Below are 21,691 nucleotides of genomic sequence, written 5' to 3'. Positions count from 1 at the left end.
TCCTTGAGGTATTGCACTCCTGAGCCATTTAAGCCTTTATAGGTCAAAACCAGCACTTTGAATTGGGCTTGGAAGCTAATTGGTAGCCAGGGCAGTCAGACTAGGATTGGTTTAATATGCTCAAATCATCTTGCTCCGGTTCTCATGCCAAGAAGAATGGGACTTAGGAGTCTGGCAACATCTGGAATGACACAGTATGCTGCACCACTGTATGCTAATGAGGTTTAGCTTAGGTAAAATTACCTTAGTTTGAATTGTGCCCGCACTTCTCCAAATTCCAGCTGAATGAGTTCGTTGTAACAGGCCATGATGTTGGGATTTTCTACATATCTCTGTTTAAAAAGAAAAAAAGTGCAATGTCTGCATTGATTATTTATCTCTAAATAGAGATGTGATTTAGTTAGCAAATTACTTACAAATAGCAAATTATTTCCTGAGGAAAGACATTCTGCACCCCACACATGCCCAGATGTCTGCTCAACTATGAACAGGTTCCTGACAAGGGCAGATATACAACACTTACTGGATATGGGATAGAATGCCATTGGGCGCATGCACATGTCATGCTTGTTAATATATTTAGTGGTGCGTCAGTCAATGCTGGCAGCAGTTACCTAACAAGGCAAGCGCGTCTAAAGAGAAATAGGTCCCATTGATCCCAATGAGACTTCCACTTAGGTTCAATGAGCCTATATAGCAGCCAGAGGATAGAGAAATCTGCCAATTTTGGTGCCCAAAATTTCTCATTTTTCCAGTCTTAAATTCAGTTCTCCACATTTCTGCATAAATTTGTGCTTTAGGGGGGGAAATTATCCCAATTAAAATCCAGAAGCATTTTAGTGCATATTTCTCCTAATAAACCTATTTTTGTTTGCAGCTCTGACTAACAGACCCGCTTTTGCAAAGCAACCCCCTCCAATATATTGCATTTTTGTATGCAACTTTTATGCATGCTGGCTGGAGCTCTAAGAGGAAGAACCACTTTTATGGGGAGGGGAATACACCGCAACATTTTGCCGCATGCCCTACTTGTTATTTACTTGGCATATAGGATGGCATGCAAAAAGTTGTCAGCATTCATTTGCTCCAGGTGTCAGCAAACTTTTTCAGCAAGGGGCCAGTCCACTGTCCCACAGACCTTGTGGGGGGCCGGACTATATTTTGAAAAAAAATTAAAAAATGAATGAATTCCAATGCCCCACAAATAACCCAGAGATGAATTTTAAACAAAAGCATACATTCTATTCGTGTAAAAACACGCTGATTCCCGGACCGTCCGCGAGCCGGATTGAGAAGGCGATTGGGCCGGATCCAGACGGTCTGGAATTCATTATCCCCCCCCCAAAGAAAAATATAGCCCGGCCCCCCACAAGGTCTGAGGGACAGTGGACCGGCCCCCTGCTGAAAAAGTTTGCTGACCCCTATTTATTGCCTCACCTCACAAAGAGACTTTCTTTGTCCTAGACTAAGATTACGAGATTTTTTTCAATGAATCCGGCGACATTTTTTAACTTTAGTCGGAATGAGCTATCCTGGCATGACAAGGACTTTCTTATTCCAGCGGACATATAGGGTGGCATTTATTGTTTTACTCTCTGCATGGTTTGTTTTTATGTACACCACTTCAAAAGGCCAATGATAAAGTAGTATATAAGTGCCCTCAATAAGTGTGTGTGTGTGTGTGTGTGTGTGTGTGTGTGTGTGTGTGTATTTTTCCGTGTATAAGACGAGAATTGTTTTACTGTAAAATAATGTTTAAAAAGGTGGGGTGTCTTATACACGGACAGTGCGATATGGGTGATGGGTGATTGGTTGCAGGCTCGAGCAGGAGCTTGTCAGCGGCGATTTTGTTGGTGATTAGTGGTTGTGTGAAGCGCTTGATTGAATTGGCTGCTGCTGCATTGGGTGGATGGGTGGGTGATTGGTCGCCGCAGCAATTGTTGCTTTGGAACGGCTGCAGCTTCTGCGATGTGAGCAATAGTCAGCGTTTGTCAGTCTGGTAAGTGATTTTATGACAACCCCCCTCCCCCGTAAAAAAGCTCAACAACTCTGGGCCCTCTCCCCCCATTTTCTTAAATTGGAGTCCTCAAAATTAGGGGGAGTGTTAGTACACGGAAAAGTACGGTTTGCCCCCAAAGTAGGAGCAAACAGGTATCTATTCCTGGGCGTTCACAAAATGAATCTGAGACTATCGGTATTCAGAGGTGAACTAAATATAGATGGGCTACAAATATCAACTTCAAACGCCATACTTACCCTCGTGAAGCCAGCAGAAATGAAGGGTAATATTGAGGATTCTTCACGATCTGCATGCCTTAAAAGGAGAGGAAGAATGGACAGATGTCAGACTGTTATTTTTCTCCCAGACAAAAATGTTAGCATCTGCAGTCTGCTGTCAAAGGACACTTTGCAAATAAGGTGCATGAGATGTCTGTCACGGCCGTACTCCAGCAAAGGTCACATAGGCATAACTCCTACTGGATTCCATGGGAACTTCATGTTTTTTAAATCTACATATATATCTAAAAATGCACAACCTGCTTCCCAGTTATAGCTCCCTCCTGCAAGTCTGAAAGAACATTATTACAACCATAGCTGTAAAGAAAACACATGCTAGAAACAGTAAGTGTGATGCAACACCAGTGAAATCAGCCTCCATCTACTTTAAAACTTCCTCCATTCCATATAGAAAGGTCCGAACCAGGGCTGAGGAACTTGTGGCTCTTCAGATGTTGCTGGACTCAAACTCCCATCAGCCCCAGTCAGCATGGCCAGTGATCAAGGATGATGGGAGTTGTAGTCCACCAACATCCAGACGGCCATAAGTTCCCCATCCCTAGTTTGTATGTTTTAGTTACAGCTAGGAATGTAAGTAAGAATATTTTCTGGTTCCATTCTATATTCATCGCATGCGACATTGTTTCTCTTCTGCTGCGGCATGTCTTCCGCCAAAAACTACATTATTCATCTTGCTGTCCGCTGTGGCGAAACTATGTAACTGTTGTTCTTTATGTAATTAACTACATAAATTATGTTGTCATTACATTAGCCGGCTCTGTTAATTCCAGTTCAAAAGAAATACAATGCAAACTTTGGGGCGGAGGGATGTAATTGATTACGTATCGTTTGCAGGTGGAAAGCAAAGACAGCAGCAAATACTAATTGTATTCTCTGGATTGATTTCCGTTCCGGACATGGGAGGCACATGTCACACTGGCAATTTCCTCTCCTCTTTCCATCAGGAAACAGCCAAAATGAAGCTGCCTATTCCTTTTTTCCCTTTAGAAGTGTCGAATATCGTGTTATTTATTTTAATTCGGGTTATTTAAAAGCAAATATAAACGATTTAATATTTGTGGTTTGCGTCAGTGACGGTTCCGGGTTTTTTAGGTTGGTCGGGGGTCAGTAGACTAAGGCATCCTCAAGTGACCGCCAAGAATCTATCCCATCTCACTGCCGTTGTTGCCAACTGCAGATGCTCCATCCCACTATGGCCAACCACATGCCCACAGGAAAGCTACAAGTAAGACATGGTGCCACAGTGCTCTCCCTGCTTGAGATTCCCAGTACTGAGGTAAAGGGACCCCTGACCATTAGGTCCAGTTGTGGCCGACTCTGGGGTCGCAGCGCTCATCTCGCTTTATTGGCTGAGGGAGCCGGCATACAGCTTCTGGGTCATGTGGCCAGCATGACTAAGCCGCTTCTGGCGAACCAGAGCAGCACACGGAAACGCTGTTTACCTTCCCGCCGGAGTGGTACCTATTTATCTACTTGCACTTTGACGTGCTTTCAAACTGCTAGGTTGGCAGGAGCAGGGACCAAGCAACGGGAGCTCACCCTGTCGCAGGGATTCGAACTGCCGACCTTCTGATCGGCAAGTCCTAGGCTCTGTGGTTTAACCTACAGCGCCACCCGCGTCCCATTCCCAGTACTGCTTCCATTCATTTATTCACTGGCTTGTGGGACGAGGTCACCAGCATTACTCAAGCCAATGTTGAAGCCTAGAGGGCGCCCTTGGCCAAAACAATCTTGCCTCCCTGTGGGACCAGAATCCTAGTGGTGAAGGAACCAAGGGAGAGTTGCAGGCCCTTATTCAAAAGCCCCCCCCCGACTTTCAAGATTTTGGGGTACAGTGTTCAACCCCCCTCCCCAGTTAAAGAGGTGGCTCTGGTGCCATTATGTGTGGTTTTACACATGGCAGAATGGGCCGTTTTCTTGAAATCTCCTTTTGTGCCGGGCATCATTTGCCACAGAAATAACCCCAAGTCCATGTTTAGTAGCTGCACAGCCAACTAACATCGCAAGGTAAGATGGGAACGTGATAAGAGGTGCTCAAGGTTATGCAGTGTGGAGAAAGTGAATAGAGAGAGGAGCACATGGGTGTTCAACGGAGTTGGGAATGAGGCAGATGTAGAACTTACAATGGCATTATTCATAGCAGCAAGGCTAGTAACAGTTGGACACTGGAAATCCCCAGAGACACCAGATATCATGCAATGGTAAATGAAATTCTGGAATACAGGCAGGGGAGGGTCTCCTCGTGAAGCATGAGGACTCCTCACTTACATAAGGGTGCTACCCACTCATGCACATTTCACTTATATGAACATAACATGAACATGATTTCACTTATATGAACATAACCCCCACATAAGTGAGGAGTCCCCCATACAGCTTTTTGACAAAGTCAATATATTATAAGAGGTGCAAAGAAGATTGAGCAGGTCACAGATTTATTGAGAGATGGTGCTTGTTTATTAATTTCTGGAGCTGGAAATGTCATGACAACCTTCAACAGCCATGTTCAATTGAATTTAAAGTGATCTGAAGTGTCAATAACTTTGTGGTGCAATCCTAGCCACCCAAAAGTAGGTCCTATTGAATTCAATGGGGCTTACTCCCAGGTAAGTGAAATTAGGGTTGTAGGCCACACTGGTTTTCAGAACTATAGGCTTACAACCACAACCTTTCCATTCAAGTATTATTTTACATGTGAACAAAAAAAAAAACATAATGGGAATTCTCATTTACCTCCTCACTACACCAATGATAACAGTGTTTTCGGACGGCTTTCTTGTTCTAATGGACCTTTAAAAACAAGGAGGGAAATCAGAACAATAAATTCCACAATACATCTTGAAGTAAGCACGGCAGTGTTTATTTTGTTTCCATTAACAGATGTTTAAATAACGCCCCCCCCCCCGAACTGAATCTTAACTATTGATTGGAAAAGCTTTCCTCAACTTGGTTTCCTCCAGATAACTCGGAAAGCAATTCCAATCAGCCACAATTAGCACAGCTATCATAAAAGCCACTAATTCATAATAAAAAGATCAAATATCATAAAAACATAATCACATATTTGAAAATGAAGATTGCTAATTTAAATTTATTTCAACAACAGTTTTAGACTGTTTAACATTAATATACCCAAACAGCATAGGCAGAAAAAAAATCATAATATAAAAATACATTATACTAAGGTAAAGGCAAAGGTAAAGTCTACATCCCAATCCCAAAGAAGGGAAGTGCCAAAGAATGCTCCAACTACCGCACAATTGCACTCATTTCACATGCTAGCAAGGTTATGCTTAAAATTCTACAAGGCAGGCTTAAGCAGTATGTGGACCGAGAACTCCCAGAAGTGCAAGCTGGATTTAGAAGAGGCAGAGGAACCAGAGACCAAATTGCAAACATGCGCTGGATTATGGAGAAAGCTAGAGAGTTCCAGAAAGACATCTACTTCTGCTTCATTGACTATGCAAAAGCCTTTGACTGTGTCGACCCAGCAAACTATGGCAAGTTCTTAAAGAAATGGGAGTGCCTGATCACCTCATCTGTCTCCTGAGAAATCTCTATGTGGGACAAGAAGCTACAGTTAGAACTGGATATGGAACAACTGATTGGTTCAAAATTGGGAAAGGAGTACGACAAGGCTATATATTGTCCCCCTGCTTATTTAACTTATATGCAGAATTCATCATGCGAAAGGTTGGGCTGGATGAATCCCAAGCCGGAATTAAGATTGCTGGAAGAAATATCAACAACCTCAGATATGAAGCTCAACATAAAAAAAAACGAAGATCATGGCCACTGGTCCCATCACCTCCTGGCAAATAGAAGGGGAAGAAATGGAGGCAGTGAGAGATTTTACTTTCTTGGGCTCCATGATCACTGCAGATGGTGACAGCAGTCACGAAATTAAAAGACGCCTGCTCCTTGGGAGAAAGGTGATGGCAAACCTAGACAGCATCTTAAAAAGCAGAGACATCACCTTACCAACAAAGGTCCATATAGTTAAAGCCATGGTTTTCCCAGTAGTGATGTATGGAAGTGAGAGCTGGACCATAAAGAAGGCTGATCGCCGAAGAATTGATGCTTTTGAATTATGGTGCTGGAGGAGACTCTTGAGAGTCCCATGGACTGCAAGAAGATCAAACGTATCCATTCTTAAGGAAATCAGCCCTGAGTGCTCACTGGAAGGACAGATCGTGAAGCTGAGGCTCCAGTACTTTGGCCACCTCATGAGAAGAGAAGACTTCCTGGAAAAGACCCTGGTGTTGGGAAATATGGAGGGCACAAGGAGAAGGGGACGACAGAGGACGAGATGGTTGGACAGTGTTCTTGAAGCTACAAACATGAGTCTGACCAAACTGCGGGAGGCAGTGGAAGACAGGAGTGCCTGGCGTGCTCTGGTCCATGGGGTCACAAAGAGTTGGACACGACTAAATGACTAAACAACAATAACAAAAGGCAAAGGACCACTGGATGGTTAAGTCCAGTCAAAGGCGACTATGGGGTTGCGGTGCTCATCTTGCTTTCTGCCCGAGGTAGCTGGCGTTTGTCCACAGACAGCTTTCCGGGTCATGTGGCCAGCATGACTAAACCGCTTTTGGCACAATGGGACACTGTGATGGAAACCAGAGTGCACGGAAATGCTGTTTACCTTCCCGCCACAGAAGTACCTATTTATCTACTTGCACTGGTGTGCTTTCAAACTGCTAGGTTGGCAGGAGCTGGGACAGAGCAATGGGAGCTCACCTGTCGCAGGGATTCGAACCGCTGACCTTCTGATTGGCAAGCCCAAGAGGCTCAGTGGTTTTGACCACAGCGCCACCCGTGTCCCTTACTCTACCCTACTCACTATACTATACTATACTATACTATACTATACTAGTAGTAACACCTCGAATATAGACCAGTAGGAAATTGGCAACCATTGCAGATCTCTGAGCAGAGGTGTTACTATATGCAGACAAGGTCTCAGTCCTGTCAGGAATCATGTTGCAGCTTCTGGATCAAGCCCAAGGTAAGCCCCACATAGAGTGCATTGCAGTAGTCCAGTCTTGAAGGTTATTAAACTTGGAGCTGAAATGTATCAATATATTCCCCCCACACACACACACACACCAAGCGCCTAGGGCAGAGCACTCACCTGCATAGAGCTTCTGCATCAAAATATCTTGAATGCCTATGATCAATAATGATGATTTCGTGGTGTTTCTCCAAAAAGCACTCGAGGGCAGATTCCGGCGTCCTGGCAATGTTACACCGAAATCCAGCTTTCTCACATGCCCAGCAGAATCCATTACTCTGGTTGTCTTCTTTGGCAAACACTAGAAGTACCTAGGCTCAAGGAAAAGAGAAGGGGAGTGAGCATTTTTCATTTCACACACACAAACACAAATACAAATACAGTCGTACCTTGGAAGTCGAATGGAATCCGTTCCGGAAGACCGTTCTACTTGCACTTTGATGTGCTTTCGAACTGCGAGGTTGGCAGGAGCAGGGACCGAGCAACGGGAGCTCACCCCGTCGCGGGGATTCGAACCACCGACCTTCTGATCGGCAAGTCCTAGGCTCTGTGGTTTAACCCACAGCGCCACCCGTGTCCCTCGTTTCATTTTATATATCGCCCTTTATCATAAGATATCAGGGCAGTTCACAGAATAAAATACAGGATAAAAACAAGTAAATAATTAAAAACAAAACAGCAAAACACTAACACACACACACCCTCCTCACAGACACATTGCAAAGGCTGTAGAATATTAATCAGCCATAGACCTGGTTACCGCGTGGTACTTAAAAATATATAATGAAGGCACATGGCAAACCTCCCTGGAGAGAGCATTCTATAAACAGGGAGCCACTGCAGAGAAGGCCCTGTTCTCATGTTTCCGCCCTCCAGACCTCACGTGGAGGAGGCACATGAAGAAGGGCCTCAGATGATGAAAGCAGAGTCCAGGATGGTTTATATAGTCCATCTGAGTTCAGAGAAATGCAAATTCCGAAGGATGGCAGTGTTTTGGTTTGTGGGCTTTTCCTGAAAGTGCAGATGGGGAAGGTTCACCTTTAAATGTTAACTGAGCCGAACTTCTCCTGCGCCTATGGCTGCTCTCCACTTTCCCCATTATAAACCTTGGACATCTAGCAATTGTAATTAAATACGGTCCCTTGTAGCACTTCGGTTTACCCTTCTGAGCAATTCCAGGCATTCCAATGGCGCTTACCCTTTGGATTAGGTTCAGCGGAATGCCGTTCACTAAATCTCCCTGTTTGTATTTAATGCATAATTTTATAAGAGAGGGACTTCGAATTTATTTAAAGCCCGGCTTCCATTTATAGATTCTGAGGGCAATTGGGGGAAAAACTCTTTGTTGAAAGAAAACCCCACCCGGAATCATGCTGCACTTTAAGCTATATTTAGTGAAGCAAATTTAGGACAAATCGGATGAAGGAAGAGCATTTTGGTACCCAACCAAATCCCTCCCACCAAGCAGAAACATGGAAGCCTGGGGAATGCTGCACTGCAGCAGACTTTTGGCAAAGTTTCTGAATGAACATACACAGCTCAAGAGCAGGTAACTTGGTAAAGGTAAAGGGTAAAGGGACCCCTGACTGTTCGGTCCAGTGGTGACCGACTCTGGGGTTGTGGCGCTCATCTCGCTTTATTGGCCAGCGTACAACTTCCAGGTCATGTGGCCGGCATGACTAAGCTGCTTCTGGCGAACCAGAGAAGCATGGAAACACCGTTTACCTTCCTGCCGGAGTGGTACCTATTTATCTATTTGCACTTTGACATGCTTTTGAACTGCTAGGTGGGCAGGAGCAGGGACCGAGCAACGGGAGCTCACCCCGTCGCAGGGATTCGAACCGCCGACCTTCTGATCAGCAAGACCTAGACTCTGTGGTTTAACCCACAGCGCCACCCGCATCCCAGGTAACTTGAGAGACTGCCTTATCCTTTTTCTTTGAGAGAGCTTCTCCTGAAAGTTTCAAAGATCTCAGAAGCTCACTCTGCAGTAACTCGGAGAGGGCTTTGCTATGGCTGCCCATTTTGCAAAAAAGCATCCCTGTTGAAATATGACAGGCACCCATGACCGGCACTCACCAGAAACAATTCAGAACATTTTTGTTGTTTGTGTAACAACAACAGCTAGGATTCCCTACACACAAAAATGGAAGGAAGAAGAAGTTCACATGAAAGAAGAATGGATAAGGTGATGGATTATGCAGAACTGACAAAGTTAATAGTCAGAATAAGAGAATCTAACAAGGACTGTTCTGTGGAAGAATGGAAGCCCTTTTTTAACTATTTAAGGAAATATAGTCTAATGAATTCGCCAGGAGGATTTGAATTATAAGCAACAGAAGGAATTAGAGAATGCAGTATTGATGTGTTATACCAAGAAACAGAATGCCATGTACAGAAAAGGGGAGGAAATTAAAATACCATGAAAATGGGGCAGGAAATTGAGAAAATACAAATCTGAATCATATTGAAGTCTATATGTTAATTTTTTGAGCAAGAGGCAAGCAAGCAATGGGGTTACAGTGGTGAAGGCTAGTGTGTGGCAAATTGGAACCAGTTTTAGTCTGCTGCTCTAACCACTAGCTGCTCTGACCACCTGGCCACAATAGCTCAATGTTAGGATAGTTTTCTGTTTTACTGTTCCATGCATTGCTATTTGGCCTTGGCCTGTTTGTTGTCATTGTGCCCTGCTATGAGCGCCCTTGGGCAGCATTTGCAGTATATATATGTGGGAAATAAACAAGATTTTTGGTTGGCGCGTCTTACCTGAAGTTGATCTTGGTGGAGTCTCATAGGCCCAAACTGCACATCTGTTCCCACTGCCTAGAAACAAGAAGATGGGCATTTTAAACAATTCTATACTGCATGTGGGCAGAGAAGAAAAATTTCCATATTTTCCTGGCAGGAAAAGAGAGGGGGGGAACGCCCCCCATTTCAGAGAAACAGTGTAGGCATTATATGTCAGACTGCATATGGGAATTCACCACCAGCGTAGAAATGACAAGGTGACAAATGAACTGATGGATCTCCAAGCCATTTTTATTTGCCATTTCTTGTGGAAAGCTCAGGGAAACTTGCTCTGCACTCTCAGCAACAGCACTCGACTGTTTGCATGAGAGCTTTCTGAATACAGTGGTACCTCAGGTTAAGAACTTAATTCGTTCTGGAGGTCCGTTCTTAACCTGAAACTGTTCTTAACCTGAAGCACCACTTTAGCTAATGGGGCCTCCCGCTGCCTCCATGCTGCCACCGCGCGATTTTTGTTCTCATCCTGAAGCAAAGTTCTTAACCCGAGGTACTATTTCTGGGTTAGCAGAGTCTGTAACCTGAAGCGTCTGTAACCTGAAGCGTCTGTAACCCAAGGTACCACGGTATAGCAAGAATTGTGCATGCATAGGGCTTGCAAATTTTCATTCAGACTTAAAAACACACACCCCAGTTGCAAGCTGAAGCAGAAATAGTCTGTAACCCGAAGCGTCTGTAACCTGAAGCGTATGTAGCCTGAGGTACTACTGTAGTGATTTCTTTATTTAAAAAAAATTAAAGGATACACAACCACTTCCAAACAGAGCAAACAAAGGGTTTGATTTACAATTTGGATTTGCTCTTTGATGCTCTGGAGCAGGGCATTTTTTCAGGAGGGAACACGCTGGAACTCAGTTCAGGCACCTCTCAGGTGGGTGCCATCACCGTTCTAGGAGAAAGCCACTTCCGCCTTAGGAGGAGGTGGAGCTGCGGGCACTCATGACCCCTTCACGTGCCCAGGGGTGTGGTCAGCCCTGCACGATTGGGGGGGGGGATTCCCAGCTGCATCACTGCCCAGGCAACCAAGCCGATTGCTCTGGGGGTTTGGCCTGCTTGATTTAAGCAGGATGCAGCGGGAGCCTCACCCCTTTTCGTGCTTCCTGCAGGGCGGTTAGGCACTGGAATATTGCTGGAGAAGAGAGATGGGGAGGTAGCGCCATCACCTCCCCTGCACATTGAAGGGTATTCCGTTAAAGCAGCCTTTCTCAACCTGTGGGTTCCTAGATGTTGTTGAACTACAACTCCCATCACCCCTAGCTAGCAAGGCCAGAGCTCAGGGATGATGGGAGTTGTAGTCCAACAACATCTAGGAACCCACAGGTTGAGAACCACTGTGTTAAAGGATTCTGGGGGTGTGGCCCTGTCCGAAGCCTGGGGAGGCTAGGGCCTAAGGCACGACCCCTATCAGTGGCCCTGGGGGAGCTGCTAGTTAATGTGCATCAACAGGACGCCCCCTACTGGTGGTTAACCCTTCCCGGACTCCGCGCAGATGGGTGGGAGTCAGATATAGTCGGTTAGGTCCAATGCCTAAGCCAATATCGCTCACAATCTGCAACCAATAAAGTTGTGGCCTTTTTTAGCCCATTAACCTAAAATACTGTTGTCAAGTGTCTTATTCTTTTTTAAAGATTTTTTAAATTAGGAATTTAGACAGAACATATTATCTTAAACCATATCAATCTTAATTCCCCCCCCCCAATTTCCCCCCTCCCATAAAACAACCCCCCCTCCTCATCCTCATCTCCTCCGACTTCCCTCAGTTCCAATCTCTGGTTTCACTATAAATGCTATTCTCTGCATGTTACAAAATTGTATAAATCCTTAATTTGTCTAACTGGTTATTATCAATAAAAAGTTTGTGAGTGTTTATTCAAAGCATCAAATGTCTTATTCAACCTCGTGGGGGGGGGGTCGGGACCTCATTCATGGTGAGTTCCGGCACCTCTTTTTCTAGAAAAAGAGCACTGCTCTGAAGGGTACCACAATGGCCAACAGTGGACAACTTCAAGCCACTGCTCTCCCTTCTTTCCCTTTAAACCAGTGTCCCATCCCATTTCGCCACCTGAGGGAAAACGGGAAGGTGCCACTCCCCCATTGCCTTGCCTATCAGGCTCATGTGGCGGTAGTGATCATGGCTTCTTCTGGTGAGACATTATGGAGCTCCATGAGATCTCACAAGAGTTCTGCAAGATCTCGCCGGAAGAAAAAGCCACCACACGGCCCCAGAGGTGGCCGAAGGTGCGAGTGGAGTGCCAACCCACAGAATTACACTGCCTGAGGCAGCTGCTTCAGCTTGCCTCACAGGTGGGCCGGCCCTGCAGAAAGGTTTCTCCTGTGCTTCTGACAGTCCTTCAAGAAGAGCCTGCTGGTAAAGAAAGAGCTAGGTATTCTCACCATTGTAAAGAGAGAATGCCCAGTGGTACCTCGGGTTACATACGCTTCAGGTTACAGACTCTGCTAACCCAGAAATTGTGCCTCAGGTTAAGAACTTTGCTTCAGGATGAGAACAGAAATCACACGGTGGCGGCACGGAGGCAGCAGGAGGCCCCATTAGCTAAAGTGGTGCTTCAGTTTAAGAACAGTTTCAGGTTAAGTACAGACCTCTGGAATGAATTAAGTACTTAACCCGAGGTACCACTGTATTTTCTTCCGACTCAAAACAATAATGCAGTCATACCTCGGGTTGAAGTAGCTTCGGGTTGAGCGTTTTCACTTACGCTCTGCGGCGACCCGGAAGTAATGGAACGCGTTACTTCTGGGTTTCGCCGCTCACGCATGCGCAGACGCTCAAAATGACGTCACATGCATGCGCGGAAGCAGCGAATCTCAACCCGCACACGCGCAGACGCGGGTTGCATTCGCTTCAGGATGTGAACGGGGCTCCGGAACGGTTCCCGTTCGCATCCAGAGGTACCACTGTAGTTCCAAAGAAAAAGAAAAACTATTTGCAAGAGCTCCGTTAAAGTCTTGGCCCTTGGTAAACATTTTGCACCAAGATGGGATTCATGCTAAGAAAAGTTGGCTGCTAATAAAATCAAGGCTACAAATGGGTTTGTGAGGAAGGAAGGGCTGACAGAATATATGCAAAATAGTTTTATCAGGTAATGAGAACCTTTGGTGGCTTATCCCATGATGGGGTTCGAAAAAATAGCACAGTGTGATTAATTTTTTTCTGCTAAAAGGATTCTAATAAATCATTCCATTCTGTTAAGAAAAAAAAGAGCCGGATGGATCGGGTCAGTGGTCCATCTAGTCCATTATCCTGTTCTCACAGTGGCCAACCAGATGACCGGGGGGAAACCTGCAAGCCGTACTTGAGCACAAGAGCATTTTCCTCTCCTGTGGTTTCTAGCAACTTGTATTCAGGAGCATTACTGTCTCTGACCATAGAGGCAGAACATAGCTATGAGGGTTAGCAGCCCCTGATCATCCACAAATCTGTCAAATTCTCTTTTTAAAGTCAGCCAAGTTGGTGACTATAGCTGCCTCCTGCGGGAGTTACATAGTTTAACTGCCCTTTCTTTTATCTGCCCTGAATCTTCCAATGTTTCAACTTCATTGGGTGTCAATAATAATAATAATAATAATAATAATAATAATAATAATTTATTTATTATTTATACCCCGCCCATCTGGCTGAGTTTCCCCAGCCACTCTGGGCGGCTCCCAATCAAGTGTTAAAAACAGTACAGCGTTACATATTAAAAAGTTCCCTGAACAGGGAGTTCTAGCGTTATAAGAGAGGGAGAAAACCCCCCACCATTTTTTCGATCCACTCCCCACATAATTTTGTTTTACATTCACACACGATTTTATAAACTTCTTTCGTTTCATGTCAATTCTTGCCTTTTCTCTAAACTAAAAAGTCACAACCATTGCAACCGGAGGACTGCTCTGTGTAAGAAACGCAACATGGGGTGGATCTGCCCATCAGGGGGCGGGGATGGACGGACGACCCTATAAATAAGTCAAAAATTAAATTGTTATAATGAAAGGGGGGGGGGGATCCGCTATGGAAAATCACATTGAATTTTCTTTTACTCACCAGCGCCATCTGGTGTTGCATGTTTATAACACATTCAAAATGTTGCCTTTTGACTAAGGTAGCTGAGTCTATGGTCACCCTGAGGGAGCGCAATCTACCTCAGGCAGCAAACTGTCTTTTGCCTGGCCTAGGCTAGGAATATTTGCCTTTTAGCTCTGTTTGAAAACGAAATTGTAGAAAAGTATTTTGGCCTGGCTGTTAACAGATGTCTTTACACACACACACACACACACACACACACACTCTCTGAACAGATTCTGATGACTATGAAAGTGGCATTTTTACAATGTTATTCTTCACAGTAAAACCACACTTTATGATCAGATTTAATCCTCAGCCATCCAGAATTTCTTCCAGTGAGTAATTTTAAAGAGCCAGCAGCCTATCCCACACGCCACATAAAGGCCTTTGAAAATTACATGGTTTCTTCATGGCTCTATTGCTTCGAAGCTCAGTCCTTAAGACTCCTCAGATGCCCTTTAATTTATTACTTTGGATATCACCCATTTAATTTTAAATTTAAACCAAAGCTCCAAAAGAGAAAGGGGAGTGGTAAGATGGGTAGAGAAGTCAGCAAAAGTAATGGGGAAGGAAAAAGGAGAATAGCATTCACGGGGCTGTGCGTACTTCGTATTTAAAATACAAATCTGCACAAAGGTGACCTCAATTCTGTGGCAAAAGAAAAAAGCATGGATTCTGTTCCTTGTCTAAATTAAGGAAACTAAGCTATTTCTCCTGTTTGGGTGTAATTTACTCTCTTTCATGTGTAAAGCACAAAGTGGTTTGAAGGATGGTCAGGGCTAAGGACAGCGGAGAAATTAGATTCAATTAGCACTGAAAGGAAATTCACAATTTCCAAAACAATATGAGAACCAAAAATTGGTTTGCACTTCTTTCACATTTACAATGCAATTCCTAGCCAAGTAACGTTTATGAGAATACATATGCAGCATTTCCATGGGTTTTTTCCCGCCAATGAAAAATGTGGAGTGTCGAGAATTGACTTTAAGAGTGGAAAAATTAGTGAAATCGATACTGACATGTTCACTCATTCCTAGTCAGGGTCAACCCTGCAGAATGATGCAGCCTATAGTTGGTTTTTTTAAGGTGCTGGAAACTGTAGATTTGTGAGAGGGTGAACTATAGTTCCCAAGATCCTTTGGGGGAAGCTATGTGCTTTAAATGTAATTTAAATGTATGGTGTATGTACAGTGAGAGCCTCTTTAAGTGCCATGGTTGACAGATGTGGCGTCAGATATGTTGCCAACTGGACAATATAGCAGTGAACTGTAAGAGAAACGCAAAGATCTAAAGAGAGACTATTACAGTCGTACCTTGGAAGTTGAACGGAATCCGTTCTGGAATTCTGTTCAACTTCCAAAACGTTCAGAAACCAAAGCACAGCTTCCAATTGGCTGTTGGAAACTCCTGCAGCCAATCGGAAGCCGTGGAGGCCCTGTTGGATGTTCGGGTTCCAAAAGAACGTTTGAATACCAGAACACTCACTTCCGGGTTTCGATCGTTCGGCAGTCGATTTGTTCAGGAGTCAGGGTGTTTGAGATCCAAGGTATGACTGTATTTGTGGCATGGAATCCCTTTTGCTTCTGTTTATTTTTTATTCAGATGTGTCATGGCCAATGGCTAGCACAATAAAGTTATTTGGATTGAATTTGGATCTTTAATGAATTTCCTCTCAGTACTCTGACAAACCTTTTCTAGCTGCTACCTTTAAAATCGCAGCAATTGTCACCAGTTATGCTTAAAAAGTTATGCTTAAAAAGCTGGCTTCCAAACCCCTTGCTCCTCTACTCACACAACTATTGCTGAATTCACAGCAAGGCTTTGCAGTGTAACAAAAATCCCCAAAGCAGTTTTTGTTCAGACGACAACAAAACTCTCTATTTCTTTTATTCCTGCAGGAAAATGAGTTTGCTGCTGATCTAAAGGTTGTGAAATAAATGTTTTATTACCCCTGCCTAACACAAAGGGGGGCTGAGTTAGCCAATCACTTCCTGTGAAAGAGACCCGGAAACAGGAGACAGGGCTTGCTGATCAGAAGGTCGGCGGTTCGAATCCCCGTGACGGGGTGAGCTCTCGTTGCTCAGTCCCTGCTCCTGCCAACCTAGCAGTTCGAAAGCACATCAAAGTGCAAGTAGATAAATAGGTACTGCTCTGGCGTGAAGGAAAATGGCGTTTCCGTGCGCTGCTCTGGTTCGCCAGAAGCGGCTTAGTCATGCTGGCCACATGACCCGGAAGCTGTACGCCAGCTCCCTCGGCCAATAAAGTGAGATGAGCGCCACTACCCCAGAGTCGGCCACGACTGGACCTAATGGTCAGGGGTCCCTTTACCTTTACCTTATGTGATGCTTTAAAACAAACAAACAAACAAAAAAACCCCAGCACAACTTGCGTTACCAAATTGGCAAAGTCAGCCAATTTGGCATAAGGATGCTCTTTTGATGCAACGTAGTTTCTGACCAGTGAAATTTTCTGAAATCTTTGTTGCTCTACAATATCAGCCCCCTATCTACAGCAGAACCTCCCCAAAATACTTATGTATCCGAGTTCATATTTGGTCTGTCTGACATTTAAATTCAACAGTGACTGGTTTTGCAGGCTTGCTCTGATTTTGCCTTGTTGCTAATTCTTTTCTAAGTTGCCAAGCTGAGCTGGCCTGGTCAATGGGTGCGCTTAGCCTGTTGTCTTGAGTCATCTCCAGACTGCCAGCATTATGTGGTAGGGCTGCAATTGCATAGCGGAAATTTTGGTTTGTGCAATCAAAGCGGATTAAAGCATTCTGGTGCAACAAATCTACTTTTATTTTTATTTTTAAAAACATGGTTTGTTTGTCTTTGGGGTTTTTTTAAAGTTAGGGAAAATGATGTGTAAACACACTAAACAGTGTGGGATAAATGGCTCATGGCAATACATGTAACCGTCCACCACACAAACAAATCAGATGAAATCAGGATGAATGTTCATTGTTATATAATCTTCTCACAGGCAGATCAGAATGAATGGTCCATAAAGTCTGTGTGTGCAGCATACCAGGCGCCAGCAAACTTTTTCAGCAGGGGGCCAGTCCACTGTCCCTCAGACCTTGTGGGGGGCGGGACTGTATTTTGAAGGGAAAAAGTGAACGAATTCCTATGCCCCACAAATAACCCATAGATGCATTTTAAATAAAAGGACACATTCTACTCATGTAAAAATGTGCTGATTCCTGGACCGGCGGTGGGCCAGATTGAGAAGGCGATTGGGCCGGATCTGGTCCACGGGCCTTAGTTTGCCTACCCATGCACCATACATTTAAAGCACATGGCTTCCTGTATAGAATCCTGGTAGCTGTAGCTTAACCCTCACACAGAGCGACAATTCCCAGCACCCTGAACAAAATTAGGCTTCCTGGGGGAAACAATATGCTTTAAAGGTGCATTAAATGTATGGTGTGTATGCAAAGGCTGGACATGGTCTAATTTCTGCATAAGCTTTGTGCAAGCAGAGGATGAATGGTCAATAAATCTGGAGGAGCCCTGGGATGCTCCTTGGCGGCTCATGCACCCAAGAGGAGCAACACAAGAAGATACAGAGTTCTGCCACCCATAGAAGGGATCCCCAGCCCCATGCCAGCTCTAGTTCCTAGAGAAGAGGTGTCTTTGCGTTTCCAAAACTCAACAGTGCACCTTCCGACTTGTCCATGTTGCCAGTGGCCATTTTGAAATCCTCAGAATCACCCTACGTGGTACATTGTAGGGAATTCAAAATGGTGCCTCAGCAAACCAGTTTGGGGAAGAGGCCAGTGAGCTGTTGTCAACGTCGTCCCATCTCCCCAGCCCCCAGTTTTCAAAATTTGCCCCATGCAATGAGTGGAGTTTATTTTGCTCCTTACTTTAAAAGAGAAGTTACTTTGGGGAACTTTTAGCCAGACCTAAACTGAGGAATACCTTCTGTGTCCTAAAGGATTTCTGGTCTGGGAGGAGACTTTTCCAGAGCTGCTACCACATCAACCCTTTTGGTCTGTTCCCACTTCCTTACCATATCACGTATTCTCCCCACAACAACGTTGACTTTTCCATCCTTCATACACTCCCCCCCCCCCCACTTATTAAGGATCCTGTGAGAAAGCTCGTTGAAGGCTTTTATTCTGTGGAAAGAGAAACCATTAGCTGAATTTTTCCTCCTCCAGGAGCTTGCGCTCTGACTGAGTGACACGGAATGACTCATGGCACAGAGGAGAAACCTGAAGTGCTTTTGTGGGTTATGCCGGTCAGTGTCTAGTTTGTTTGCCCTTTGATTCCGATCAGTCACACTCCTTTGGCCCTGTCTATTTTAGGATTCTTTCCAATGTGTGTGTGTTTTTAAACTTAGCAAATAACATATCCCCTGGTATTCAAAACTGTTGGAGGGGATATGGAATTCTGCAAATGTGATATATAAGCATGGATACGTTACAGAGAATACCTAGTGGAGTCCGCTGTTATACAAATATAGACCAAAGCCGCCTCCTCCAACTCAGCAACCATCACACCAAATGGTGTGACAGTATCTTTTGAGGTGTTCCAGTCAGTAAACTCTGGAATGATTCAGTTTGCCATCTTGACTGAGGGGAAGTTTAGATTTTTTGGAGGGGGGGGGAAGAAAAAGATACAGAAGTTGACTTTTGATGGGACCCCCACGTATATTCATGTGCCCCAGGGGGCAGTGCTGGGGAACAACAAAGCTGCTGAGTTGGGACACCACCATTTACATTTCCCATAATGCCCCAAGACAGAGTCGCTCCAAGACACTGTGGGAGAGTAAAATGTCAGCCACTGCTCTCCTCCTTTCTTATGGTTCTTTATCTTTAAACCATCTTTAAACCAGGTAACCTTTCAAAGAGAGAACTGTCCTCTTACAGCCCTTCAAAGAATAGCAAGAATGGGGGATCAATGTCCCTCAAGATGTTGATGGACTCCCGCTCCCAGCCACCCAAGCCAATATGGCCAAGCGGTCAGGGAGGATGGGTGTCGAAGTTCAGCAACATCAGGCTCTCCATCCCTGAGACACAGGGCTATCTTCTGTTAAGAGGAACATATGAAACCATACTACCTGGAGAAGCCATGGACCTTCTGCCTGCCTGCAATATATTTGCTCTAACAATGAACTACGAAGGAATGCTTAAAAGATACTGAAATCTGGGTTGTTATTTTTGTCATCGCAAACATTTAACAGAACCACCACCAAGCTCACAGGATAATCCTTGAGAGTATCTTATTTCATTATGGGTTTGTGTGTGTTTTTTTTATAGCCATACACAAAGCATCAGTCAAAGTAATACACTGTTTCTGGCTTGTTTTCAAATACTACTGCTGCTATACACTGAGCACTTTACAGTTCCTGATCTGGCTTCTCACCTCATTTACAACAGTGGGTAAACCACAGCAGCGCAATTAACACTGATGGGTTTACAGCTTTCTGTTGATATAGAATAATGTAAAGAAGAGTACAAACCAGCTCCTTGCTCATACTCCTGCAGCAATTTGGAGCCAAGGGTAATCAGAAGTTGGAACAGCCAAGGAACAAAGAGTCCCTAAGATGTTTTGACTTTTACTCTCCAGATTAAAAAGGGACAAAGGTAAGAGCTCTCGAATAAATCATACTGAATGCTGTCGGTTATTTGTTAAAGACGGGTCTCTGCAAATCCAGCTCAGATTAACAGATCGATCCTAACTATAGAAAGCTGGTGCAATGTAGGCTGGCATAATTCATACCAATCGAAATTACACCTATCCCAAACTCCATTTAGGAACCAATGTGGTGTAGTGGTTAAGAGCGGTAGATTCGTAATCTGGTGAACCGGGTTCGCGTCTCCGCTCCTCCACATGCAGCTGCTGGGTGACCTTGGGCCAGTCACACTTCTCTGAAGTCTCTCAGCCCCACTCACCTCACAGAGTGTTTGTTGTGGGGGAGGAAGGGAAAGGAGAATGTTAGCCCCTTTGAGACTCCTTCGGGTAGTGATAAAAAGGGATATCAAATCCAAACTCCTTTTCTTCTTCCTCTTCTTCTTCTTCTTCTCCTCCTCGTGTGGCAGGTGAGTGTGGGCCCACACTTTAAGGACTGGGCCCAAGGTTACGTGCCCAAGGTGTCTCTCCTTGCCCCATCCCAACCTTTTTTGGTGACTTATGCCAGCTTAAATTACACAAATTTAAATTCTGATGGATGAGCCCAGAATAAACCAGCAGTGTTCCAGCTGAGCCAGGGTGCAGGATCAGAGTGCTGGTCCTCACCGAACCACAATTCTCAGAGAGTTTTAATAATCAATCCTTCTCCCCAAGAAGCTCCAAGAATTGTAGCTCCATGAGAGGAATTGGGGTCTCATAGCAACCAGAAGAAGAAGAAGAAGAAGAAGAGGAGGAGGAGGAGGAGGAGGAGGAGGAGGAGCTTGGACTTGATATCCCACCTTTCACTCCCCTTAAGGAGTCTCAAAGCGGCTAAGAGTCTCAGCACCCTTAACAACCTACAGTTTCCAGCAGGGAGCTGTCCTGCCCATAAGGCGGACTACGGCAGGCGCTTCGGGCAGTGAAATATCAAGTGGTGGCACTCCCACCACAAGAGAAGTGAGAAGTGGTGGCTTCTGGTGAGATCCTCTGTGGCAAGATTGCACCCCATAAGATCTCCCCAGAACTTGGAACTCACGGCTGCAAAGGTAAGCAAAGCATCTTTTGAGGTGGTGGCAGCAGCAGCACATTCCAGTTTCACCTCAGGTAGTGAAGCAAGACAGGCTGCCCCAGTTCCCAGGACTGTTTTGGGGAAGCCATGACTGCTTAAAGTGGTATCATAGTACTTTAAATGTACAGTCGTACCTTGAAAGCCAAATGCCTTGCGAGTCAAAAGTTTTGGCTCCCGAACGCTGCAAACCTGGAAGTGAGTGTTCCCATTTGCGAATGTTCTTTGGAACCTGAACATCCGACATGGCTTCTGCGACTTCCGATTAGCTGCAGGAGTTGCCTGCAGCCAATCAGAAGCCGCACCTTGGTTTCCAAACGTTTTGGAAGTCAAACAGACTTACGGAATGGATTCTGTTCGACTTCCGAGGTACCACTGCACAGTCGTACCTCTGCTTACATATCCCTCTGGTTACATAACCTTTGGGATACATAAGCAGCAAACCCGGAAGTACCGATATATTTCCGGGTTTTTACCACACGCGAATGCGCAGAAATGGTTCCTCCAGTTGTGGAAACCTCAGGATCCGACCAGAGCTCTGGAGTGGATCCCGTCCACAACCAGAGGTACCACTGTACTGTGAAAACGAGACTTTCTTAGGCTAAATACACACCAGTTTACAGTAATATTATACCACTTGAACAGTCATGGGTTTCCCCAGATAATGGGCAAACCATAGCTTGTTATGGGTGCTGTCCGGAGAGCCCCATTGCCCCTGCTACAGAGGTATAATACCCAGCGTTCCCTGGGAAGAAGACTGACTGTTATGTAACTTTGCAAACTGTTAACTCTGCAAAGGGAATAACTGCAACACTCAGCAT

At 44.9% G+C, this 21,691-nt stretch overlaps 1 protein-coding gene across 3 annotated transcripts in view; it reads right to left on the bottom strand.

Annotated features, from left to right (window-relative positions):
* Positions 1-21,691, bottom strand: part of PDE8A (phosphodiesterase 8A) — a 170,211-nt gene that overhangs the window by 31,843 nt on the left and 116,677 nt on the right. For all 3 annotated transcript variants that reach the window (XM_083712577.1, XM_083712576.1, XM_083712578.1), the window contains 5 exons: positions 10,082-10,138; positions 7,436-7,626; positions 5,032-5,088; positions 2,257-2,314; positions 244-332 (listed from right to left, as the gene is read on the bottom strand). In XM_083712577.1, coding sequence (XP_083568703.1) covers positions 244-332; positions 2,257-2,314; positions 5,032-5,088; positions 7,436-7,626; positions 10,082-10,138 — 452 coding nt within the window. The remainder of the gene's footprint in view (positions 1-243; positions 333-2,256; positions 2,315-5,031; positions 5,089-7,435; positions 7,627-10,081; positions 10,139-21,691) is intronic.

Source organism: Podarcis gaigeae (genome assembly GCF_964106915.1).
Source record: "Podarcis gaigeae genome assembly, chromosome: 14".
NCBI lineage: Eukaryota > Metazoa > Chordata > Lepidosauria > Squamata > Lacertidae > Podarcis > Podarcis gaigeae.
Note: the sequence above shows the minus strand (reverse complement) of the source record. Positions and strands in the feature narration are given on the sequence as shown.